Below are 25,895 nucleotides of genomic sequence, written 5' to 3' on the forward strand. Positions count from 1 at the left end.
ACCTCCACTCAAAATCCTTCCCTTCTTGGGTCCGTAGCATCAGCATGCTCAGTGAGTGCAAGGGAGGGGCCACAGATGTCTTGGCTCACCTGCAGGGCCCGAGGGGCTTAGAGCCCAGATCGTCTTCCTGGTAGTCAAACAGGCCTTGCACTAGGCCCACCTCCAGCAGGTAGTAGAGCTCTGTGAGGAGGCCCAGAAGGATGCCCGAGAAGGCCCAGCAGACTGTGTTCCGGTACTCCTTGGTATAGAGGAGCTCATAAATGGTGCCCAGAGCCTGAGATGGGTGACAGAGAGGGACCCCTGAGCAGAGACATCAGCTACAAAGGCACTCTAGTCTGGGCTTTGCTGCCTTCGTCTGGCCTCCCATGAAGACCCCTTGGATAAATCGCCAAAGATCCTTGCACTAGCTCTGAGGCTCAACTAGGACCCCTTGCGGTCTCTGGGGCTAGGCTCTGAGCTCCAGACTTTGCTCAGCCTGAATTCCACACGGTTCATTCTATTTTTCTTGGCTTGGCCTCACCTTATGATGAGCTGGGTTTCTCTAAGTGCCCATCCCATTGGGCACATCTCCATCTCTCTTCATTGTTCCTGTCCCCACAGCCAACAGTGGCCCAGTGCATGGTCACTGTGTCTGAACTGTGTCAGAGCAGCCAAGGCTCTCTCCCACTTCCCACTGTAGGTCTTTCTCAGAGCCTCCTTGGTGAGGGCCTCCCCTGGCTCTGAGTTTCTGGTGGCTGGTCCCATTTAGCCCGGTTTCTTTGGAATTGGTCTGTGTTGGGCTGTAGAATCCCCTGGCTCTTTCTGTAAACCGTCCCCCAGCCAGTCCTACGGTGTCGTGCCCAACGTTCTACTTTGTCCTCCCCTGAGTATAAGGGTCTCAGTTCATGGGGCAGAGATAATAAGTGGGTAAGCTTGGGGGTAGTCCAAGAGCTAGCCTTGGCTCCTAATCAGTGCTGGCCATCTTACGTCCCACCCCTGCCCTGCCTTCCCTAGATCCTAGTGGCCTCTTGTCACCCCTCCATCTCTCTTCATTGTCCCTGTCCCCACAGCCAACAGTGGCCCAGTGTATGGTCACTGTGTCTGAGCTGTGTCAGGGCAGCCAAGGCTCTCTCCCACTGTGGAACTTTCTGTTCTGCTCTGGTCTAAGATGAGGCATCTGTATAGAGTAGCAGCAGGGGCCTGTAGCCAGTTGGCTGGTCCCTAAGCGAGTGCCTCAGACACCTACTGAGGTCATGCCTGCCAGGTGAGAGGCTCACTAAGCACAAGTGAAATGCATTGCCCACCTCCACAAATGACTACAGACTGTGATAAAGGCCTGAGGGTGGGGCCCTTGGAGGCGACACAGCCTGCCTCACCCCACCCCAGGAGTCAATTGAAGCCCTGGAGACTGCTGCTGCCCTGGGGGACCACGCTGGTGGCACATTACACAGGGTGATGCTCACCATCAGCGAGACCAGCCGGGCTCGATATGTGGACTGGAGGAGCCTTCTTGGTGGGCGCAGTTTCAGCTTTATGTAGAGTAGAGTTATAACATCACGAGCCACTTGGTAATTGGCAGCCAGAGCCTTCCACAGAGGTAGGATCCACCTGATGAGACAGGGACCAGGCCACCACTGGGAACACTGGGCACAACACGCCAGAGAGGCCTTTATGAATGCTGGTCATCAGAAGGATGTGGGACAGTGAGCCCTGGTGGTGGTGGGGTGGGTAGTAAGTGAGGGGCCCTGGGGTCTATATTCTATGATGCTCTGTTTGATATCTACACAAATCTCAGCCTCTCCAGGACCCCAAGCAAATAGCTGCCTTATATAGCCTGACTATTTTTTTTGGAAGTAGGGGCAAGTGTCCCCGACTCCCACCACTCAGATAGTTTGAAGAGAAGAGGGAAGCTAGCAGAGCCAGGAATCACTCCAGGCAGAGCTCATGAGTCCCTCGTTGTACTTGGCTCCCTGTCAAAGGCTGTGTGTTGGGAGATCAGCCAGTGCCCCTGCCATATACCACACTGCCAAATATATACATATATTCATGAGGTGCTTAGCATATGGCTGGCCACCTAAGGACCAACGACAGGCTTATGACTATGCTGCTGTTGCCAGCAGCCCCTAGCCATGTTCTGAATTAGTAAGGCCTCATTGTCAATAGACTGCCTCTTGAAAGACTATCTAGACTGGCAGCTGGATTCAAGACTCACTGAGGCCCTGGGACCATGGGGGGACCTGTGGATAGGTGGAAGGGCATCTTTGTGTATCTTCACAGCCTTTGACTGGTCTAGGGCTCTGAGTACAGGTCAGTCTCTGGTGACTGTGAATCTGAGATTGTTTCTACACCAATGCTAGAACCCTGTTTGATTCCCAAACACCTTCAGAGCCCCTCTGGCCATAGCCCAGAGTCAAGAAAGAGACAGAACCCCCAAATGCCTATTCTTGCCTAGTGTACTAAGTAAACTATGGCCCAGAAAGGTGGACCACCACATGCCTGGATGAGGACCACATTGGGGTGTCTGGGTCAAGGGAAGATATACCTCTCTGAGGGCTGACATAGGGATAAGATCACCTCCACCACCTCCTGAATATGCTGGGTCCCCAGAGCCAAGGTGGCCTGACTTATGGCCTGCTGGACACTCTTGGACTGGATGTTCGGCAGTTCCTGGAACAGGCCTTGCAAGAGCTCAGCTATCTGCAAAGTGGAATGCAGCTTCAGATGGGGCAAAGCCCTCTGAGTTCCTGGTAGGACTTAGCTATACAGTTCAGCTCCCCCATCGCTATCACTATTGTAACAAAAGTAGGGTGAACAAGCCAAGGGGTGCAATGTGGTTGACCCTGTAAGAGGATCCAAGTGGATGGGGCCTGGCAGTGCCCAAGGATGAATTTTCAATTTAGTTGGTGAAGCCAAACTGGACAGCAGTTTGGAGCTGCCCTCTCCCACAGTTCACCTGTGAGGCAGCAGAAGATGGGTCGGGGATCTGCTAGACTAAGGCACCTGGCTGGAAGTTCATTAAGACACCACTCCTGGACTACTAGGGTGGTCACTCATTGTCTCTGTGATTACATGTGAATGAGAGGGTGTGGAGCTTGCTTGCATGAGCATGTACACACAGTCAGAAGGGAGCCACATCCACCCAGCCTCACCTGCTCCTTCCTGAAGCCAGGCTCCACACAGATCAGCAGCAGGAGCTTAGCAGCAAGGTCAGAGTGGAGATGATTATAACTGCCTAGACTGTGTACCAGCGTGAGGATCAGTTGTGTGTGCTGTGCCACTGTCAGGTCTTCCTTGAAGACCTGTGTAGAGGCAAAGGCCAGGGAGGGGGAAATCTCTGGTCAGCAATAAATCAAACCAGGCAGGGGGTCTTCCAACCTCTTACCATAGAGGGAGTGATGGTCTTGTATACAGACAGTTATGTAAGAGCTATGGACAAAGGTTTGCAGGGTTCCAAAGGCTCTGTGGCTGCACGTGTGCATTCCATAAGCTCTCAGCTGCCTATTCTCTGAAGACTTTCCCAAGGGACAATGGTGGTAAACAGCCTTGTAAGGAGCCTGGCTGTGTCGGAATGATGACCGGCTCCTGCCCAGATCTAGCCTTCCTCTGTCTTGCTTCCCTATCCCACCACCTCTTAAGGATGGAACCCAACCTGCTTTCTTTTAGGAAGGGTGCCACTAGGACAACAGATTCAGCCTAGTGCATGGCCCAGGAGACACTAGATGCTGTAAAATGTCACTGCTTCTGACCCAGCCAGTCTCAGGAGCAGCTGGATCCACCGACCCAAGTGACCCTCACTTAGAAGGTAAGACAACTGAGGCTCAGGAAGATGGGATGACTGACCCAGGGTCATCCAGTGATGGAGCTTTGACACAAATTCAGCTCTGATCTTCTCTATCCAGTGTAATAGGCAGACCGAGCCTGAGGAGACTATGGGGGTGCGGGGGGGGGCGGGCGGGCAGAAAGTCCAGAGAACGGAAGTTCCTCAAGCTTACATAGGATGGGGAGGGGCAGTGCTGAGAACAGTGTATCCCCAGAAGAACAGGATAAGCTGGCTTCTCTTGTCCCCAGAGGGAGATACAAGTGAGAATCTTTGCCCTGTGGGTTTAAAGGTCCCATCTGAGCAGAGGCTGCTGGGAAGGGAGGTACAGAGAACTTCCCTGGAAAGAGCAGAAGTCCATCCCATCCTGGTTCTGCCCAACTGACTTGCCTGTTCAGGTCCCTGGGACCCTGAGGACCCATCTATTCAGGCCTGGGAGTGGGGAGGAAGGAACCATTTAACCACTGAGCTCTGGGGCCATCAGAGGCCCAGGCCCTGCCTGAGCAAGCTCACCTTCACCAGGTGGTAGAGCTTCATCTCCCACTCTCTAAACACGTTGCTTTCAAAGTGCTTCATCTTACTCCACTGCGCAGACTCCACCAATTTCCCTGTGTACAGTTGTGCTCAGGAGGGCTGCTTCTCCCTGCTGCCCCCAGCCCCGAACCCCTGCCCCTGCTGCACTCACCCTTCTGCTGGAAAACAAGCTCCATGAGCAGGTAAACACAGAAGTGAGAATGCTGCTGTGTGATCTTGTCTTTGTCCCGCCACAGCAGAATCAGGATGCCTATTTGGTGACCCAGCAAGGACGGCACGGCCTCTTTCTGGGGAGAGAGAGGCAATTAGCAAAGCCAGGTCTGGCTTCTTTTGTGACGATTCTTGCTTCCACTCCTGTCCCCAGCATCTTTGGGAGACACACTGGCTAGGGTTTGAGAGGGGCTCCTGTCTCACTTGACCTTCACCTCCCTCACCTGTCTTCTCATCTGGAAAAGGCATTTCTGTTTTTAACAAAAGTCTGGGTCCTTCAAGTGGGTGTGTGCAGGTGTGCCTGTGGATATGTATATGTGCCTGCAGGCTTATGTTCATGTGCATGCGTGTGTGTGTGTGTGTGTGTGTGTGCGTGCGTGCGTGCGTGCGTGCGTGCGCTAGTAAGTGAGTATGCATGCAGGCTTACCAGTGTGTACCTGCATGATGGTATGTGCATGTATGTATGCCAGTATATATACATGCATGATTGTGTGGATATGTGTAGTCTTGTGTGTGTGTGTGTGTGTGTGCATGCCTATGCATGCCTATATGTCTGTGTGCATGTGTTTGCCAACATATATCCATGTGTGTTGAGATTCATTTCTCTTGGCTGCTTTTAGGATTCTCCTGTTTCTCACTGGTCTTCAATAATTTGGGCTGTGATGTTTTCCTTCGAGTGTGTCCTGCTTGGGATTTCTTGATATCCCTATCTGGAGGTGTGTACTTTCTCAGCCAAACTGAGCAGTTCCCACCATGGCAGCACCACCTCCTCTGCCCCCATCATCTCACTTCTCCCGGGATCCTGCTTGCATTCCACACATTTCCACACCCACTGGGCTTTTGCCCTGTTCCTCGGGGCTTTCTTGTCCCTTTGTCCTGGTTCCAGTTCTGTTTTCTTCTGTGCTGGTTGAGCTGCTGGTTAAAAGAACCAGTGGCTTTTCATCTCGGATGTGTGCTTCCTTTACAGTTCTAGAATGTCCCTCTAACTCTTTCTTGTGGTTGTCGCATGTTTCTTAGCATCATCGACTTCCCTCACACTTGTGTGTTCTTTTAAGTTCGGGAACACAGCCATACACTATGCAATGTTTCCTTGGTTCCTTTTACCATAGGCAAAGTGGTGCAGAACGAGTGGTGACAGAGACCTCCTGGCAGTCCTCCCAGAGATGATGGGGAGGGCACATGTTCCCTTCTCTGAATGTCCAGCCTATGAGGTCTGGAGGGCCACATGGTTGGAGCTTGACTTTGGTGAGTCTCTGGTGCCCGAGTAGGTTACACCCAAGCTGACGTCATCCCAGGCTGGGGCGTTCTACACTGGTGGTGTCTGTGGGTGTGGAAAGTGGTCTGATGAGGATTGTGAAGCACTGGGGACAGGGCCTTGGGATGGGAGCAGCCCCGATCTGTAGAGTCTCTTTCTCCCTCTGTAGGCCACACTGCTGTCCTCTCAAAGTGAAGCTTCTGCTCCAGACTTGGGGGGGTGACAGAGCAGAGCAGCCTGCTTACTGTCAGCCTAGGACTTTTTTTGTATCACTGGTGAATCCATCACTCTGGAAAGCCTAGTATCGGATGCTTCTTTCTGAAGTCCACAGGCTGAGCCTCTCAGCTACCTGCCAGATCCCAACACCCAGACTAGCATTGCGGCCTGAGCGTGTGCAGCAGCCATCTCACACCTGGCCAGCCTGCCCCACCCAGGAGGGAACACACCAAGTGCAGACTCAGCAGCCACCTCAGCTGGTGCTAGGTGTCCAGGCTGGTGCCTATTCAGAAGAACCTCTTGTGGCCTCTACTTGTACTGTGCCCAGGATCTAACCACACACCATTACCAACCCAAGACTCACTCAAGTCCTCTCTCATGAGGCTCCTTAGCGCCATTTCCACCTGCCTTGACTGTCCCTTCTCTTCTGGGGGGTCTGAGCCCCCGAGTGTAACCCTGAGCACAGAACAGTGTCCTCTCATCCCTCTCTAAGGCCCAACCCTTAGGTCCTGAGTAGAACAGACCTCACTGCCCCAGGCCTGCCCCAGCCTGGATCCCCAAAGCCAGCTTCACAAGGTCCAACCCACAGTTTCTGGTAAAGCTCTCACTAGCATCAAACCTTGGTCAGGCCTAACTGCACGCGCAGGAGGACCTTAAAAGCCATTTCATCTTCAATACTGGAGCTTCAATTTTCACTTCAAACATGGAAGAATAGCTCAGAGTTCCTGTGTGCTCTCTGGCCAGTGCTTCCCCTTAGCTACAGTCTGTTCACTTTGGATCCCTCCGTTCCCCTCCCTTCTTCTGACAGGGGACACCAGGCATTTTACCTCAAATACCCCTACTGTCTATTCCATACTAATCAGGAAACTTAGTGACAAATGCAACAGTCACAGTCACAAAAATCTATTTCAACATCAGCATCCTTATCTAATCCACAGTCTATAGCCAAAGTTCATCAGTTGTCCCAATACAAGGATACTTCACACAGCACTAAACACACAGACACACACACAGACACACAGGCACACACACACACAGAGAGAGAGAGAGAGAGAGAGAGAGAGAGAGACAGACAGACAGACAGACAGACAGACAGACAGACATGTATTAAGAGCATCCAACCCTAGTACAAAGCCACATTCTCTTTGATGGAGGTCCTTGTCTGATTTCAGGACACCCTTCCTTCCAGACACCCCCACCCCCAAACAAACACCCCTTCTATCATTCATAAATTAAATTTCAAAATATTTAGAGTAAATAAAGTTTTAAACCAATAATATTTCAAAACCCAAACTACAGAATGTTTAGCACTTTTTATGGTAATTTTTATTTAAGATTGTAGTTACAGAGAGGTTACAAGTAAGTGAAAAATTCAATAGTTTTGGAAGTTTGAATAGGTCCCCACGTCTGTATTCTCTTTCTGCTGCTGTAAGAGTAATTGAGGCTGGATGATTGACAGAGCAGTTTATTTAGCTCACAGTTAGTAGTGTAGACACTAGGCAGTGCCTTCTGGAGAGGGCCTCTCTCACTGTGCGCTGGATGACACTTGTCACTAGTGCGTGCCAGCTCAGCGTGTGGATGATAAGAGAGACTTCCGGTCTCTCAAAGGATAACCAATTCCTGAGAGGGGCCAGTTTCAAGGTAAAGACATAATTCCCTCTGATGAAACTCATCTTCCAACATCTTCATCAATTTCCACACTTCAGCCACAGCACCCAACACTCGGCTTCTCAGCTGTATCTCTTCAGTTCATGCCTGTGAATGGCTGGGCGGGTGTTGCCATAGTTACTTGCCTGTTATTATTGCTGGACATCTACAGGGCTCCCAGATCTGCTCCAGTATGAATAACACCATATAAGTGTTCTTGCATAAGCCTTTTTATGGATATAACTTTTCATTCCTCTCTGGTAAACAGCTAGGATCAGACCTATGCATTTAGGGCATAAGTGTTATTTAACTTTCAAAGAAACTGCTGAAAGTTCTGCCAGGCAGTGTTAACATCCTACACTCCCCATGCTGTGTGAGACATTTCCGGGACTCCACACCTTGGCCAACACTTGCTGTTCCCAGTCTTAATTTTACTCTTCCAGTGGGTGGGTAGTGGTACCTTGTGGTGGTTTTATTTGCATTTCCTTTTTGACCAGTTATGTGGGGGCACATTTCATTTTCATGGGTTCCGCAATGTCCCCCCCCTTTTTTCATCTGCTTGCCCATTTTAAGGGCTGGCTAGCTTTTTACTGAGGTAGTTGATCACCTTGTCTGGACACAAGTCCTCTGTGAGATACACACATTGCACACACTTCTTGACTATCTGTGTCCTTTGGCTGCCGGGGGCACAAAAGTTCCTCATTTTGATGAGGTCAGTTTATCATTTTTGGTTTGGAGATGAGGGTCTCATATAGTCCAGGCTGGTCTCAATATGTAGCCAAGGATAAACTTGAATGGCTCACCTCCCTGCCTCCACCTTCTGAGTACTGAGATGGCAGACATACACCATCATACCCACTTCATGTAGTGTTAGGGCTCCAGCCTCGGACTTGCTCTACTAACAGCTACGTATGCCCCCACAGCTCATTTTATCTCATTGGTAGCTTCTGCCTTCTGAATGCTGTACCACCAATCTGCCTGCCCTTCCTTTATGAGGAGGGTCTGACTTCTTCTAGAGATCTGAAAGTTCTCGGCTTGAATTAGTCACCCTTATCCTCTCCTTCCTTTGTCCCTCCTCTTCCTCTCCCCCTCCTTCCTGACATGATTTCACTGTATAGTTCATGCTGGCTTCATATAATCCTGCAGCCCTTCTTCTCAGTGCTGAGCTACCCACACCTGGCCCATGAAAAGCCTGTTTATAATTTTCCTTGAGGTGTGGGGTGGTAGCTGATACCTACTACCCTAAGGAACTTGGGCTTGTCTCGGACCTTCCCATCTAAGCCACATGCCTCCATGTGAAGCAGCTGGAGCATGAAGGAGGGCACAGGGACAGGGTGACTCACTTTCTCTCAGCTTCTCCATTCCCGGCTCTCAGATCAGCTGTTTCTGGGACTATATAAGACATGGTGTTCTTCCACACTGCAGCCTTCCTGACCAGACACAGGCTGTTTCCCCAGAGCCCCTACCCCTCTCACGCCTCCAGTCTCTGCCCTCTGTTGTGTCTCTGTTCTTGGGATTTCCTCAGGCCACCCCACTGAGCTGTAGTCACAGTCCCCAGCCTAAGGGCTCCGAGACAGCCTATGGAAAGACCATGTCCCCGGATGCTGACCTCCATTCCCCCATCAGGTGCTCGCCATGGTTTGGGGGTATAGGAAACTCACAGCAAGCTTCAAAGAGTCCACCACATATTGCAGAAGCAGGTAGATGGACTGGACAGCCCGACTGCGCTCATGGATCTTGTCAGACATCAGCCAGTATTCTATGTGCTGGGGTGAATGGAGCAGAGGGTGAGAACCTGGGCCCACAGACCATATTGCTCCCAGCTCTAGATGAGCCCTGAGTAGGGCTTGCCAGGAAGGAAGGGAAACAGCTACCCAGCCAGAGCACTGGCCTCCTTGCCTGTCCATCAATCCACCCCTTCAGTTCTGGGGTGCCTCACAGCTTTGGACCATCTTAGATGTAGAGAAAACCTAAGAAACCTTCATGTTCTTCACAGCCAACACAATTCTGCTAGCACCAGCTAAAAAATAAATCCTAGGATAAACACAAGCATCCTACAACTCAACTAAACTTTAATACTATCAACCTGCATGCCATGTCAGGTCCCACAGGTTAAGGGCTCTGTCCCCGAGACTTCCCCAACTCTGGAGCCAGTCACAAGCCCCAACTGTGGTTCATGTTTCAATCCAACCCACTATAAATTATATTAGGCCACCTTTCGTTACTGTAACAAAATACTCAAAGCTGACTACTTTACAAAGCTGTTTGGTTATAATGGCACATGCTCTGGAGGACTTGGTGATGGCCTTGGTTACAGTCCTGAGGTGCTAAGGGACACCACATCACAGAGACTGGAAACACATATGTGCCTGTTTCTTCCCAGCTCCCCCCACCTCTCATAAAGGCCATCACAGGAGGGCTTGGGCTCAGTGTTAGAGCACTTAGTGCTCTAACCATCTCTACCTAGTACTTCTCTCTCTCTCTCTCTTATACACACACACACACACACACACACACACATGCACACACACACACACACACACACACACACACACACACACACACAGCTACCAGGGTTCAGCCATGTAGTTTTCTGCCTTATTCCCAATACTAGCTTAGGCTTGTAGCCTTTAAAGTGCCTCACAGTGGGGACCAGGTTTCAACAGATACCAAAGGACAATAAATCTGTGTTCTACCACACCCATGGGGGCCTCCCCCGCCACTCCTTCCTTAGGGTCATTGAATTTACTGGAACAGTGTACACAACTTGGGGACACTCTGGTGTGTTTGCCCGTTTATTACAGACGGCATGACAAGGTCACCACAGATATCACACAGAAAGAACACATAGGGCCACAAAGCTCTCATGTTGTTCCTGGTCTTGTGCCAGGTCTGGATGTCAAAGGTTCAGCCACTGGAAAGTCTCCTAAGGCTTGAGCTTTGGGGATTAAGGCTTTGGTATATATTCATGGTTGGTCACACAGCTGCGGTGCACATACCAGGCCAACCTGTCATGCTCTCGGGGTGGGGAAGGGACAAAACTGCAAAGTCCTCTGATGACTCAGCTGTCTCCATCTGCTCGGGCTGCCAGGCCTCACACACATATCATCCTCAAGCGGAGGAGAGGGACTGTGTGAGGGGCAGGGTGAGGACCAGATACTACTTCAAAACCATGCAGGAACATGACACCTTCCGAATGCTTAGGAAACCCTGAGTTCATGGTAAACTCTGTAGGTGAGTGGCTTACCGCTGGGCCTGACACAGAACTGGCGCTTGGGAGAGTCTTTCTCCCCTGGGTGCTTCCTAAGCCACTTCAGGGACAGCCACTGGGCTGAGCAGAAGCTTTTCAGATGCCTGGGGCCAACTGCTCCAGTGACCTGACCCTTCCTTTTTAGTCCTATGTTCTGGGCCAGTTCCCTGATGTTGGTCCTATCACTAGCCTCAGACAATCAGGGATACATGCTGACTATGACTGACATGTACCCACCCCTCCCGGGGGCAGGGATCTGACAAAGCTCCTGCTCAGCATGGCTAGGACAGGGAGAAGTCTATCTAACCAGAATGGGTCACCAGGGGTCACTGCTTGGGATCAGTCAAGCTTCTGGGCAGCATGAAACTCTGGCTAGTGGTACGTACCGTGGCATTGTTGACTTGGTACAACCACAAATTGAAAGACATTTTCAATAGTCTGACTATTGAAGGATGCTGCCATACTCCTACCTAGACTCTGACTCTGTTGGTGACTCAGCTCGGCCTCCCTCATATTCTCTGATGTACTCATCAGAGCTATAAAGAGAAGCCAATCTCAGAGTGCCTAGGCCTCTAGTCCCACCCTGACCTCCATCTCCCCCTTGCTGAAATCCACACCCAACCTCACCTGATGTCAAAGAACAGCATAGCTCCTACCTTTCAGAGCTGAGGAAAGAGCCTAGAACCTTCTAGGGACACACTTTATTCTGGTGCTATGCTAGGGGGAGGGTGGGACCAGGCCTTACATCTTGGAGTCAGTGGCCAACAAGGCCCACTCAAACCAATTTCCTTAGCTGTAAAGCAGAAGCTAGTGTGTTCTCCTGGCCTGTGGGGTGCCCAGGGCTGACAAGGATGCTGCTACCTGCTACCCTTCAATGAGGAGTCTGGCCTGCTCACACCCACCAGGATAGAATGGAACAAAGCAGAGGGATATGGGGCCATACAGTGGAGCCCTTCTTCTTGAGATTTCTCAATTGTATTAGTCCTAAGGCCCTTCACTCCCCCACACAATATTTTTCAAGAGTGATGTGATGGTTTGTGCATGCTTGGCACAGAGAGTGGCACTACTAGGTGTGGTCCTGTTGGAGTAGGTGTATCACTGTGGGTGTAGGCTTTAAGGACTTCACCCTAGCTGCCTGGAAGCCAGTATTCTGCTAAAAGCCTTCAGATGCAAAAGTAGGACTCTCAGCTACTCCTGCACCATGTCTGCCTAAATGCTGCCGTGCTCCTACCTTGATAATGGACTGAATCTCTGAACCCTTAACTCAGCCCCAATTAAATGTTGTGCTTATAAGAGTGTCCTTGGTTATGGTGTCTGCTCACAGCAGTAAAACCCTAAGTAAGACATGTGGTGAGCCCATACAGGTAACAGGGAGGCCATAAGGGGTACCAGGAAGAAGAATTGTGACCTTGCTTCCAGTTGGTAAGTTGGTAGTGATACCTCCCTCTCCCTCTCTCCCTCTTTCCCTCTCTCCCTCTCTCCCTCTCTCCCTCTCTCCCTCTCTCCCTCTCTCCCTCTCCCTCTCTCCCTCTCTCTCTCCCTCTCTCTCCCTCTCTCTCTCCCTCCCCTCCTCCCTCTCCTCCCTCTCCTCCCTCTCCTCCCTCTCTTCCTTCTCCTCCCTCTCCTCCCTCTCTCTCTCTCCCTCTCTCCCTCTCCTCCCTCTCTCCCTCTCCTCCCTCTCCCTCTCCTCCCTCTCCCTCTCCTCCCTCTCCCTCTCCTCCCTCTCCCTCCCTCGCTCTGACTCCTTATCTCTGTCTATCTGTCTATGTATCTGTTTTTTATCTGTCTTTTTCCCTTCTGCTATATCTCTATGTCTCTATCTCTCTCATCTCTATCTTTGTATATTTCTCATTTTTCTGCCTACCTTGATCTATTTTGTCTCTTCACACCACAGGTGCAAACACACACACACACACACACACACACACACACACACACACACACACTGCCCACTTGCCCATCCCATAGTAGCCCAGGCTGGCTCACAAGCCTCACCTGCAGGAGGAAGCAGACCTCGTCCATGCTCGGGTTCTCGGAAATGAAGTTCTGGAGAAGAAGGTCGAGGGCACGTACTGTCTTCTTGTACAGCACCTGGCAAAGGTCAGGGCTAGCTAGTGTCGTATAGCCAGGCCACCTCGTGGTCTCTCCAGCTCCTCCGTGAGGGCTGAGAAGCATCGACTTTCCTGGGTCTAACTCTGGCAGGTTAAGGCCAGACCACACACTGGCAGTGTCTGGAACAGTAAGACCTGCTTCCTGAAGGGTTTGTTTTAAGGGGAGGTGTGGGTGATGTGAACAAACACACAGGTCCCTCACGTATGTCCTCCCCAGCTCGGCTCACCCCTCTCCTGTACCCCTCTCCTGATGCCTGCTATTCTGCACTCTTTCCTGCTCTTTCCCAAGGAGGATTTTTGGCTGATGTCTCAGCCGCTGAAAACTTAGCAGATACAAATAAAACATCTTAGTTAGTTAGTTGGTTGGTTAGTAAGCTTTTGGACAAGTACAGGAAGGCTGTGCATGGAGCCAGCACAGCACTGAGACCAGAGTCTGTTTGAGCAGAAAACCTCGAAGGTCCTGGCCTTTCTAAGATTGAAGAGAGCTTGTGCTCCAGGCAAGACAGATCTACACCCAGACAGAGCTCCTCTTCCTGCCAATCACCAGACAAGGCTAACCCCTGGCCTAACACCAGGAACCCATGCCTCTGGGAGGGAGACATGCTAAACCCAGGGCATCACCGTGGTATCTGAGGCTTGCTCCACTGAAAATAAGTCATTCCTCGAGTCCTTGGCAGGAGGAAGCATATACACAGTCTGCAGACAGGTCTTCAGGATCTGGGACTTGAGAAGGGGTTTGAATCTGGGCCGCAGGTTACTGCAAGAGAACAAAGTGACAGGCTAGGGTGCAATGCTGGCCCAAGGGGCCCCCGGAAAAAAAAAACATGTCAGCACAATTAGAATGTGAAAATAGGCACTGTCTTGGCTCAGAGCAATGGCAGGGGCTAACAACACGGGTTATGGTGAGCTGTTCTGATTCATTGACACTTGCTTGGGGGAAACCTAGACACTTTCTGAGGTCAGAATCAACACTATGAGTAGGTCAGCATATGTGCAAATATAGACAGCAGTGAGATCAGGGTCCAAGGGTGAAAAGCCAGGCTTTGTGTATAACCTGGGTTAGGGCCCAGTCTATGCTCAGGACTGTGTTCAGTGTGTAACTATGACCAATGCTTAGGTTTTGCCAGTGTTAATTTATCTTGGCCATGATTGAAAGCAAATGTAGTCTCTTAGGCAGAACACGCAAGGCCTCAGCAATCCATTAGTCTAACGCCCCCCACCCCCAGGCCCCAGCCCCTCACACACTGACTGTACCATAATCTCAGGACTTGGCCTATCTCCCTTCTTGTGCCCTGCGACAGTGAGTTACCTCAGGCCTATGATGACCAGTATGATCTTCTGCCGTAAGAAATTGGTCAGGGAGTTGGGCTCTTTCTGGAGGATGCCCTGGAGGGCAGAGGAAGAGCAAGTGTGGCAGCTGCCTCTGGCTGGTTACCCTGGGTCCTTGGGACCCAGTGTGGACCCCAGTGCCACTCACCAAGAGGCACTGGATGAGCTCTGGTGTCTGTGTGAACTTGTACCTCTGGGAGCTGTACTCTGCCTGGAGCGATCTGGTGAGCAGGATGGTCGCAGAGAGGAAGCTGGACTTCAGGATCTCATCCTGTCCCCCATAGATGACCCAAAGGCCAAGTCAGGGGACACTTCCCTAAAATCCTGTCACACATCCCAAGCAGCCTCCCTCCCTTGATCAGTGGAACAGGAAGGTGTGTACCTCACACACACACAAACACATGCACAGACACCCACCCCACACATACAACATACAGAAACCCCCGCATACACAGGTACACAGAGCTAACACATTTACTTGGCAACCTTACTCACACATACAACTTCTCTGCCAATTGAGGAAGCTAAGTACAGGGTTCCCTTCTGCCTGGGTCAGCCTCACTACCCTGGAAATACACAGCCTTATCCCAGTCACCTGCCCGCCAGAGCACTGGACCCAGGAGTACAAGGAGCAGACCCCGAGTGGGCTCTGTTCCCCAGTCACCAGGGATGCCATGCTCGAGAACTGCTTCTGTGAGTGAATCCAGGTGCTCTGCCCACCCACCCTGCCTTTCTATGGAGAGGTGGGGCAGGCCTCACACAGGGGCCGCAGGAGAAGTAGTACACCATCCTCGAGGCGATGTTGTCCACCCAGGGCAGGATCTGCTCCTTGGTATGCTTGGCTATCTGACCATAGCACAGCAGGGAGGTGCTGCTGACCCATTTCCATCGAAGGTTGTCTGATGGCTGTGGGTGGGTGACAGCTAGGCTGGAGGGTGCTACCTTCTCAGTCCTCCCGGCCCCCACCTCCCTCCTGCCAAGGAGAAAGTTGAAGTCCCTGTAGTGACTTAGGGTGCTGGCCATCACTATCCATCCTCCATAGGCTCAGGCCTAGGGCTGACACTAGTCCTCTCATCAAGGAAGCCCCTCTTTGGGATTACTATGTAGATTCTTCCCAGCACAGTTACAGGGGTGAGGGCGGGGCAGAGTGGGGGGACGGGGATGTTGGCCAGGAAAGAAGAACTGCTCAGTGAAGCTACTAGGGCATATCTGAGAACTTGAGGCCCAGGCATGGCATGGGAGACTCCTTGGCTCAAGATCCTTAGCTCACTAGTTTCCACTCCTAAGGTCTTGGAGGGGGGACTCCTAGGAAGCATGGGCACAAAGTAGACCTTTCATCCATCCCGTGTCCCCTACACTAGCCCCTAAGGGAAGTTGGCCAGGCAAGAGCCCTAGTGTCACCAATGGGCATATGTAAGCTGGCACCTTCTATGCCCAGGGCTGTCCTGTTCAACATGCTCCGGTACTCGGGACCTCCCTACCTGGCTGTCCTCTGTTGCAGCAACTGATTGCAGAAACTTGGTACGGCCCAGGTGCTCCAACAGGGCCCACACCTCCTCCAAGTGCTTGGTGGAGGCCAGGCCCACAGCCAGTGCAATGCCCTGTATACCAGAGCACCCTTGTGAGGCACAAGTGAATGGCACATGTCCTTGTCCAGCTCTCTTGGGCCTGTTCTTCCACCAGGGCTGCCTCCCAGGGTCTGGGCTGGTGGAAAGCTGGTGAAGTGTCCAATGCAGTGAGACAATACTGCAATACCATAATACCACAGTGATGTTGAGGGGTGGGGACTAGTATAGAGACACAAGACAATATGCTGAACCCACCTCCCGCTGTCTGGAGTGCTGATGGGACAAATCCAGGAGGCTGGCCAGGTGGCACTGCACCTTCTCCACGCTGGGGCACTCACGCAGGATCATGCCATAGAGGTGGAAGAAGAAAGCCTGTGGCAAGGTAGGGTGGAGAGCAGGCTAATGCTGCTCAGAAACACACCCATCTGAGCAAGGCAGGGCTGTGTGGTCAGAGCTACTCCATCCCCAAGAGGGAGCCCTTTCTCCTCCCACTGTGTGGGACAAAGCATGAGAGGTCACCTCCCTGAAGCATTTCCACAGGGCTGAAACGGCTGCAGTTTGCCTGCGGGGCACTGACCTTATCAGTAGCCTTCCTGGGGTCCAGGTTGAGAAACTCTAGGAGCTTTTCAACAGAAGGATTCCAGAATGAGACCTCTGGCTTTTCCCAGAGCTGTGGGAAAACAGGTACTCAGGCCTTGCCTGTCCCTACCCAACCTCCAGGGTGATACAGAGTTTAGAACTAGCAGAACAGATACAGTCCTACCAGGATCCCGAGATCTGTGTCTAGGAGGACAGCCTGCTCTTAAATAGGCAAGAAAAAGCCAAAGGTAAAGTCCCTCTGGGAGCCAGAGCCTCAATCATAGGTAAATCTGGCTGTGCCTATCTCTGCCGTAGTGCCCTGAGACCCTTAGGTCAGAAACTGACATTCTTAGCAGACACAGAAAGTCCTGTTGGCATTTGGGCATGTCCCTGGTTATTGTGCCTCTGTGTTGATTGACCCTACTGGGCATTTGCCCATTCTGTTCTGACTGGATGGTTTCCCCTGCTCACCTGAGCTTAGGTTCTCAGTCCCTATGCCTATGAATGCTTTGGTAGCCTCCCTACCCTCCCTCTATAAGCACACAGGCCTGCTGTAGCCCTCAAAGAATGTTCCATTATGATTGGCCCAGAGGGAGTGGGCAACAGCTGAGGGATATTGGTCATAAAAATTAATTTGATAGTCACGCACCAGGAATAGCCCCATATATCCCAAGACCTCAAACACTCCTGGTATTGTCTGTGGTCCTCAAGCTGGCATTAGAGGACAGAAAAGTTCCAGGTAGACAGTCCTGAAGCACCCTGCCATGAAGGCTTTCAGAGTAGTCATGGGCCTGGAAATGCATTGGCCAACCCTGACAGCCTGGGATCCTGGGTAGACTGTGCCTTTCCACCAGTAGGTGGGAAGTAAGACATCTACCCAAACTCCCCAAAGCCCGCCAACACCTTCCCATAGAGGCTTAGGAGTTTCAGAGATGACCAAGACCTCTGGGAGTCCAGGAGTGGCCATTGATGAGTTCAACGTAGTGGCTTGGGACAGGTTCCACAGAGTTCCTTGACTTCCTCCCAGGCCCCGTGAATTTCCCAACCAGTGGGGAGTATCAGTCTCTCTGAACATACCTGGTTTTCCTTCTCTAGGAAGTGGCAGATGGTGTCTAGTACTTGGCCCTGCTCCATGACCATCATGTTCTTGATCTTATTGACCACCATGTCCTCCCAGGATGGGTTGATATTCAAGTACTCCCCCAAGAGCCCCACATCCAAGTTATCTGTAGAGGTTCCAGAAGCAGAGGTGGGCAATACAAGCCACATCCACCAGTCCCTCAAGACCTAAGAAGCAGCCTTCCTGAGCTGGGTGCAGAGGACCACCTTGGGGGTCACCTAACACCTGCCCTTCCAGGACTGTGCTTGGCACACTGAAAGGACAGACACTGGAGGCAGACTTGGCTTCCATCAACACAGATGCATCAAGGAGGCCTGGTGGCCAGCTCAGCATTGGGTTCATCCAGTTGGCTTGGGAGCAGAGACTTCACAGAGACCAGGAATGTGGCCTCAACTGCAGGTCATTTGGAGTGACATACTGACATAGTTCCAGCCTAGCCTCAGTAATCAAACAGCTAGCTCCTCCCATGTTTAAATCACAAAGCTGCAAGTAAGCATTCAATAGACTATCAGCATGGGGTTTGTCATCTATAAGCCTATACAGAATTCTAAAGAGCAGGCATTTCCGCAGTCATCAGCCACAGACTTCCTGGGACCTGGCCATCCCCTACAGTGTGGAAGAGCTGGAAAGGAGTTGGCTGCATCTATGGTAGGAGCTATGTGGACTCACGGAGGCCTCTACCTTGCCAGCCAGTCAGGCTGCCGTAAACACATCCCACTGCCATAAACACATCCAAAAGAGCCACGTTCATTATCAATGGGGTAGGAAGGTGAATCCTGGGGCTGTAATTTTCTATCTACTTGTGAGACAAAGACAAGAATGTGTGAGGGAAGACAGTTGCATCCTACAGACATGTGGCTGAGAAGTGAACCCTTCTCTGAAAACCCGCTTAGTAGCTATCTCCAAGTGCAAACAGAAAAGCATGTCTAGAGCCACACCATTATGGCTTCCATCTGTCCCTCCAAAAGACTCATGGGCTGAAGCCTTGGTCCACGCAGATGTCTCCCCTATGGTCATGAGGGATCTGACCCACTTAGTGAGTGGCCTTATCTGCTGCTGATGGTGTCAGTGTTGGTGGTGTTATTGGGAGATGAAGTCTGAATGGAATAAGGTTGCCACTGGAATGCCCCTGGAAGGGTGTCTTCTTCTTGGTCCCTGCTTCTTGGCCACCATCTGGTGAGAAGTTTTGCCCACCTGGACTTTCCACCATGCTGTTTTGCTTAGTATAGACCATGGCTACTGAAGTAGCCCCACTGTGCACCAAATGAGCCTAAACACATAGGCCCTCCTATGCTTATGTCAGGTATTTTTGCAAACACCATGTAGAGATAACATATGTATGTATAAAAGTCCCCTTCCTCACCAACAGGAAAATCCTAGAGGTTTCTTGATGGCTGTATGTTACTTCTACATTGTCCATTGTTTTTACAAAGATGATATACAAAGCCAGTCATGATGAAAGTGGAACTAAGTCTCACTCTGATTCACACACAAGGGTTGCCTCATCACAGGGCTCTTGTCAGACTCAACATTTGCAAGCCATGACCTATAGGACCTGGTACCAGAAGTACTACTATACAGGATCCTCACCTGAGCCTTGGTCTTGGCCCTGTTCAGTTATGGCAGAAAGGTTCCTGCTGTTGTCATCTGAGGGCATCACTCACCCTACCTTGAGCTGGTAACCAAGACACTGCACAACCCACTGGAAGTCAATAATTCCTTCGCTCATGCTCACACACATTTGGCCATGCAGTAAAAACTTTTGCCTATCTACCTGCCAGGCACTGAGACCCTCAGTAAGCATAAGCATTTCTTAACAGGCCACCCCTTATGCCCCCAGAGCCATAAGAACAACACAAGAGAAGCTGTAAGGTCCCTGTCCATCTGGGTGGCAATGGTACCTAGTCAACGCCACCTAACTTCTTGGATGTAGGCATGGTAGCGCCATTTCAGCTGTCCTTCCTAGGGATGGAGACATGTAAATGAGTGGGTTCTGCCCAGTGCCCTATTTCAGCAAGTCAGGGTCTCAATGACCCTCAATCCACACACTGTTCGGATGTGAGCACCTGCTCTCAGCCCGTTCATCCCAAGGGGCCTTGGCCTCCCTCAGCAGTGTGCCCACCCCCTAACTCCCACTTACTGTTGCACCCTACTTACTAAGCTCCAGCTCCTGCTCCCTCCTGGGCAATGGGCAACTGATCTTCCTACGGGGAGAGGATCTTTTTGAGGAGCTGGCAGGAGCCATCGTCAAGCATAGCCAAAATGGAACCAGTGATTCTTTGGAAGACCTGGCAAGGACAGGATATCCATATCTCTTACCTACCTGGGGACAGGACAGGACCACAGGGACTCTCAACCTCCCCAAGCCTTCCTAAGCCCCTTTCTCTTGATCAACTCAAGCATCTCCTGGGCCCCCCTTATTTACTCTAGATACAACACAGTTGGTCCTGGAGGCAGCAGTGTGATGTTCAGAAAGCCTTGGTCCAGCCTTTTCTGCTCCGCTTCTGTGGTGGTCCACAAGGTAGGGTGAATAAGAATGGTCCCCAGGGGCTCAAATATTTGAGTGCTTAGTCATCAGGGAGGGGCACTATTTAAGAAGGTTTAGGAAATGTGAGTTTTCAAAAACTCAAGCCAGTTTCTCTCTCTCTCTCTCTCTCTCTCTCTCTCTCTCTCTCTCTCTCTCTCTCTCTCTCTCTCTCCCTCCCCCCTCCCTCCCTCCCTCCCTCCCTCCCTCTCTGTTTCCCTCCCTCACCCCCTCTAGATCAGGATGAAAGTTCTCAGCTACTGCTCTAAGGCCTGCCTGCACGCAGCCCTGCTTCCCTCCATGATGATAATGGACTAAACTTCTGAAACTGTAAGCCAACCCCTAGTCAAATGAGTTGCCTTGGTCATGGTGTCTCTTCACAGCAATAGAACAGTGACTAAGACAGCTTTAAGACATCTACTTAACATGGGTGTGGTGGGGTCTCCGATCCCACTCTGCAGCCTTTATCCTGACAATCCTTTCTTCAGGCATCCCCAGAACTTGGATCCTTCTCTGTGAACCAGCCATCCTACCCACACATAGGCTTCAGATGTTCTCCTTGTTAAAATAAATGTACCTTATGGTGCAGGGATCTGGGGACTCTATGTGTCACCAAGGCTGCCTTAAGACCCATAGTCTAGAGTGTCTGGTTGCAGGTATTGGCTACAGATTCACCCCATACTTGGGACATCTCAGTACTCTGAGCAAATGTCCCATCTGTCCAGCCTTGCCAAGTTGGGGTGTACACCAGACCCTAGGCAGCAAGCTAGCCAGTTCCCCATTTAGCTCACCTCACTGCTGTCTATCCACATCCCTGCTCAGTTTGGGAACCTCCCAAGTATTCTGAGGGCCACTCTCTGGCATTTCCCCCTGGTCTTGCAACTCTATTGTAAAGCATTCATGCCAGGCTCCCTACCCCACTTTTTTTGTTAAATGGATTTTGAAGAACTTGGGAGATTGGCCAAGTACACCTCTAGGTATGTCTGTGAGGGTGCTTCCAAAACAGATCAGTCAAGAGGAGAAGACCTGACCCAAATGTTGGGTGGCATCATTCCATAGGCCGGCCTCCCAGATGAAATGAAGGGAGGGAAGGAGAAAGGATGTGGGTGCCAGCATCCTACAGTGTCCTGTCCTCAAGCTGTTCCTCTCTGCCATGCTTTCCTCACTCTGGCAGACTGAGACCTCTGAAGCTGTGAGCCAAAATCCCCTCTTTTGCTTCTGTCAAGTATTAGTCAAGCTCTTAGCACCCAGCCTACTCCCTCACATCCTGAGGCTCCCTGTTCTGAGCACTCTCCTCCACCCATCCACCACCTATCTGCAGTTCTTTGCAAGCTCTGCTGGCTCCAGCCTGGCTGGGGCTTCTTTAACACCTCTGTCCTAAGGCTTCTCATGGCTTCTTCGCTAACCCTGTGGCATGGGGTGGGGGTCGGAGAGGCCACTGAGCACCTACCTCTCCTGAAAAGAAAGCTCTGTTTACCTTCAGACCTATATGCTCCATGGGCCTGGCACTGTGTGCACTCATGGTACCATGAAGGAACAGATGCTGTGTTGACTGACTATAGGTGAGAGCTAGAGAGTGATCGGCTGCGCAAGCATGGCTATGAGTGGGGAAGAGCATGAGGGCCTGCCTTCTAGCTGAGGGGAGAACCTCTGGTGACACTCTGACCCATTTGCCATTTTGTGCCCCATCCTGCTCAGCGCCAGGGGCTGAGTGTGGCCCAGTGTTGGTGGCCTTAACACTACCCCATTTTGAAGTCTGTTGCCCATCTGGGGCCTCAAGGTTCCCCCTGATAACCCAACTGTCTGGCCCCGCTACAACCCCAGCTAGAGCCCCTCCCATCTGCTTTAAGCTATTGTTCACCCCAGCCAGAGCTGACTCTGGATTTCCAAGCCACAGTGGCCATGTCATTGTCTGGCCATGCCACATCTGGCCTTAGAAACTTTAGGCTGTTCTGTCTTGAATTCTTTCCATCACCTAGAACTCTTAGTAGTTCTGCCCATCAAACTAGAGCAGAGGGTTGCCCTCAGGCCTTGAAAAGGGTCCAGGGATGTTGAACCTCTCTCTTTTGCAAACTAGACCTTTACAATTTTTTCATGGAAGCCACAAAAGCCATTTTTAAGTGACTGTCCCCGAGCCTGGGGTAGATAGAAGTGGAGGGGAACAGGGGACTAGAAGGCTGCATGGAGGACATGGGACAAGACACGGAGACTAAAGTAAGGGTCGGACAGTGACCCAAGGTGAGGGGGCCACTGAGGGCAAAGGGGGGTCAAGTATGGCTACAGATGGCAGATAGGTCTATAACAAGAGGCTTGCAGAGAATAGAGGAGACACTGCTATCTCTTCTACCCACCCTCCCCCCTCCTGCTCCTTGCTTGTGCTAGCTTCTCCCATGCAAACTCTTTTTCCTCTCCAACCTAATCCAATCAGCTTGCACCTAGCTGGGCTACCCAAGGAACCTAGAGACCAGCTTTTCAGATCCTTCTGTGTGTCCAGGGATTCTCAACTCCTCTCTCTCTCTCAACCCTCTAATCCTCAACCCCACAGACCCCCAGAGAACCTGCACAGCTTCTGCAACCTGGTTCACTCAGCCACAGCTCCTTGCCAAGTCTCTTGTGGTCAGCCACAGTCCCATCAGTCTCCAGGAAGCCACGACCCTCTTTAGTTCTTTGAAAGGAGGCACGAGGGTCCCATCACTGGCTTGGTATAAACTGTCTTATTACCTGGAATGTTTCTGTCTTGACTGCCTACACGCCCCTCGATCCTTCGTTGTCACCTTTCCATCCCTTGGTGCTGCGGCCTCTCCCACCTGAGCTCTCCAGCTTTCTCTTTACTCTCTGGCTCTGGGTTAGTGCTGGGCACGCAGTGAACTTCTGAGGGCCACCAGGATATCAGTGCACTCTGCAGCTGCTGCAGCGAAGCAGTCTTTGGTAGATGAAGAAAGACTTCTGTGTGCTGAAAGGCAGTGCAGAGGTGACCTCCAGGCTACTCAAAGAAACAGAAAAACATGGAAAAGACCTGTTACTCACACATGCACACTGCTTGGGTGATAACACAGATGACAGTTGTCACCAAGAGCCCCAGAGAACCCCACTGGTCAACTTGCACCTGTGTAGGTCATTTGCTGTCAAAGACTCTCTTATCCTGGGGCATCATGGTCTGCTTGTCCTAGACTCCCACTTTCAGGAATTTAGTCCAAGGATTAAAAAGTAGAAATGCCCAAAAAATCACTGTTCACCGATTCTTCCTAGGTCTTAAATAGCCACAGGGTCAAAGAGAGACACTCGGTGGGCAGTGCTGGAAACCTGCTCCCAAAATGTCGACTGATCACACGGATGTTGTCTGGCTCAGGGACAAAGACCCAGAATTTTAATTTAAGATCCACTTTCCCAATATATTGTGATTCCAGACTTTCATGGGGGACAGTGCAAAGGAGCCTATTTTACTACTGTCAGGAAAACAAAACAACAAAAAAAATGCTACTTAAAATTTAAAAAGCCGTGAGGTTTTGTTTGTTTGTTTGGTTGGTTGTTTGGTTGGTTGGTTGGTTGGTTGGTTGGTTGGTTTTTGAAAGGCAAGCAGAAGATGTAAAACCATACCTCTGGCTTTGGGGCTGGAAACTGAGAGACAGGATCTGGTCCAGGGCTCTGCTAGCACCTGAAGTCTTGAGCCTGGTGGCCTTGGGCAGCCTGAGAAGAAGGGAGGCAATGTGACTGGGGGCTGTTTGTGCCTAGCCAAGGGTAAAGTTGAAAACTTTGGGCCCTGCCTGCATCAAGATTCAAGGAAGGGAGAAAGGAGGCTAGAGTTAGCCAAGAGTAGAGGAGCGCTCTTGGGACTCCCAACAGCTCCCTGGAGGGAAAAAGAGACTTTGCAGGAGACTCTGCTTCCACTAGGTGTGTCTCCCCTCCTTCCCCTGCCTCCCACCCCATTCCTAAGGAGAAGTTTATTGAGATTCTCATTGTTGCCTGGCAATCCAGAGAGTGCCCTCGACTGGGGAGAGACAGCAGAAGAGTATAAAATAAGGCAGCTGTACAGAACCAGATGACCTAGAGGGTTAAGAAAGAAGAGGGAGAGGGTATTTCTCATCCTTCAGGGTGTGGGAATATCCACTCAGGATCCTGCCATCTACTATTGAAGCTTCTGAAGGAAACCCCCCCCACACACACACACACACACATTGTGAGATCTGGTTGTCTGGGGGCAGGGGACAGACTCGAAAGGTTCCCTGAGATGACAAAATCTCGACTAGTCCCCAGTTGGGGCTTAATTAAGGCAAAATGCCTCCTCAAAGACAGACCTGTCTTTGAGTTACTATCCCCAAGGCTCAGTGGGGATTGTGCCCCCAAGAAATCCAACCAGAAGCCCCCAAAGGCTTGAGTGACAAGTTCCCAACAGCCACTGGGTGTTTGGGAGGTCAGGAGGGAACCTCAGCCCTGAGGATTCCATCCTAACCGACACTGAGGGCAGTTGAGGAGCAATGGAAATCAGACAGGGGCAAGACACATTATCTGTGTCAGTGTCATCTGAAAAACAGTAAGGGCTACTGGGAATAGTCCCAGAGGAGCTCTAAGGGGGGCTCCTTTTGTAAAACCTCTGCCCCATCTGACAGTCTCAAGAATAGACTTTGTCCCCCTAGGAGGCTTGAACATGTACAGCTGCTTGACAGAGCCTGCTTCATGGTTTAGATGGCCTGGGGGGACCCTACCTAGAGCCCCTGTAATATCTGCAGCTCTGCTACTGGCTTGCTCCTCCAAGTCTGACTTGAGGACCTGATGGCCAAAGAAGGAACACTGTCCAGGTGGTCTTGGGACATATAATCACTGTGGTTACCCCAGGGCATTTGGACTAGTCTACTCTTCGGTCTGCAATGCCCCTCAGAATGACAGTTGGAAGGGGTGTGGCTAAGCCAACTGCCACTCGAAGATCTGAAAGATCACCAGTAACCCCCACCCCAGTGTACAGACAACAGCTATGCAGGCTGATGGAAGAAAGGTTAGCTGTCTTCGAGAAAAACAGCCCCTCGTAGTCCCTGGCCCTGCTCTCGCTGGGCCTCGGGATCAATCTGTGATCTGGAGCTGGCTTCAGCACAGGCCTGGCTCCTGTCCAGCAACCTTGCTTCAATAGGTGTGATAGAGAACCCATCAGTGGCGAGGTTTTTGATTGCTTATTTTTCGTTTCTTTAATGAGGGATACTGAGTCCCTGAGTGTGCTTCTGGAACTCAGGGCCCGTTCACAGCTAGGCTTTGGGGACTTTGGCAGGAATCCTGATGAACAAGTTTGACTCTCCATGAGTTGAGATAGACAAAAGCTGGCAGGTGGAAGCCTTGTAGGAAGGAAGACGGGGTCTTTCTGGATGCAAAGCTACCTACCCCTGGGAGAACAAGAGGCAGGCCCCACTCTGCTGAAGCAGGTCAAGCTACCATTGTGAAGGGCTGAGGTACAGCCATCTGTTGTCCAGAGAGAGAGAGACAGAAAGACAGAGAGAGTCCACTCTCTGAGAAGAGCTGGGGTCTAGGGCTTGGTTCTAGTCTCAGGTCCCCAGCAAAACCTCTGAATGAGAAACTCCAGGGTAGTTGCTATGACTGCCTTAGGCCCTCTTGACTTACTTCCTCTGCAGAAAAACCCCCTGAAGCTGTCTCTGCACACTGCACACTGTCCCTTCCCTGAGACATTTTGGGCTTTCCTTCCTGAGGGATATAGACCTTCCTTCCGAACCTACTTCCTGTGGTGCAAGGGAACTGCTCGGGGGATAACTGTT

The 25,895-nt window shown here is 51.2% G+C and overlaps 1 protein-coding gene across 9 annotated transcripts in view; it reads right to left on the reverse strand.

Annotated features, from left to right (window-relative positions):
- Positions 1-25,023, reverse strand: part of Mroh4 (maestro heat-like repeat family member 4) — a 30,779-nt gene extending 5,756 nt beyond the window's left edge. The window contains exons 1-21 of one of the 9 annotated variants that reach the window (XM_011245722.1): positions 24,435-24,586; positions 23,737-23,826; positions 22,861-23,122; positions 20,041-20,202; positions 19,773-19,903; positions 17,573-17,721; positions 16,494-16,586; positions 16,172-16,288; positions 15,830-15,949; positions 15,108-15,254; positions 14,497-14,619; positions 14,329-14,405; positions 13,641-13,776; positions 12,904-12,999; positions 9,320-9,424; positions 4,482-4,617; positions 4,310-4,404; positions 3,129-3,278; positions 2,522-2,676; positions 1,443-1,587; positions 90-274 (exon numbers count right to left, since the gene is read on the reverse strand). In XM_011245722.1, coding sequence (XP_011244024.1) covers positions 90-274; positions 1,443-1,587; positions 2,522-2,676; positions 3,129-3,278; positions 4,310-4,404; positions 4,482-4,617; positions 9,320-9,424; positions 12,904-12,999; positions 13,641-13,776; positions 14,329-14,405; positions 14,497-14,619; positions 15,108-15,254; positions 15,830-15,949; positions 16,172-16,288; positions 16,494-16,586; positions 17,573-17,721; positions 19,773-19,860 — 2,117 coding nt within the window. In that variant the 5' untranslated portion in view covers positions 19,861-19,903; positions 20,041-20,202; positions 22,861-23,122; positions 23,737-23,826; positions 24,435-24,586. The other 8 variants (XM_011245723.3, XM_006521353.3, XR_003951423.1 and 5 more) reach the window with 8 other exon arrangements.
- Positions 25,024-25,895: the final 872 nt, after the last annotated feature.

This window comes from Mus musculus, chromosome 15 (assembly GCF_000001635.26).
Source record: "Mus musculus strain C57BL/6J chromosome 15, GRCm38.p6 C57BL/6J".
NCBI lineage: Eukaryota > Metazoa > Chordata > Mammalia > Rodentia > Muridae > Mus > Mus musculus.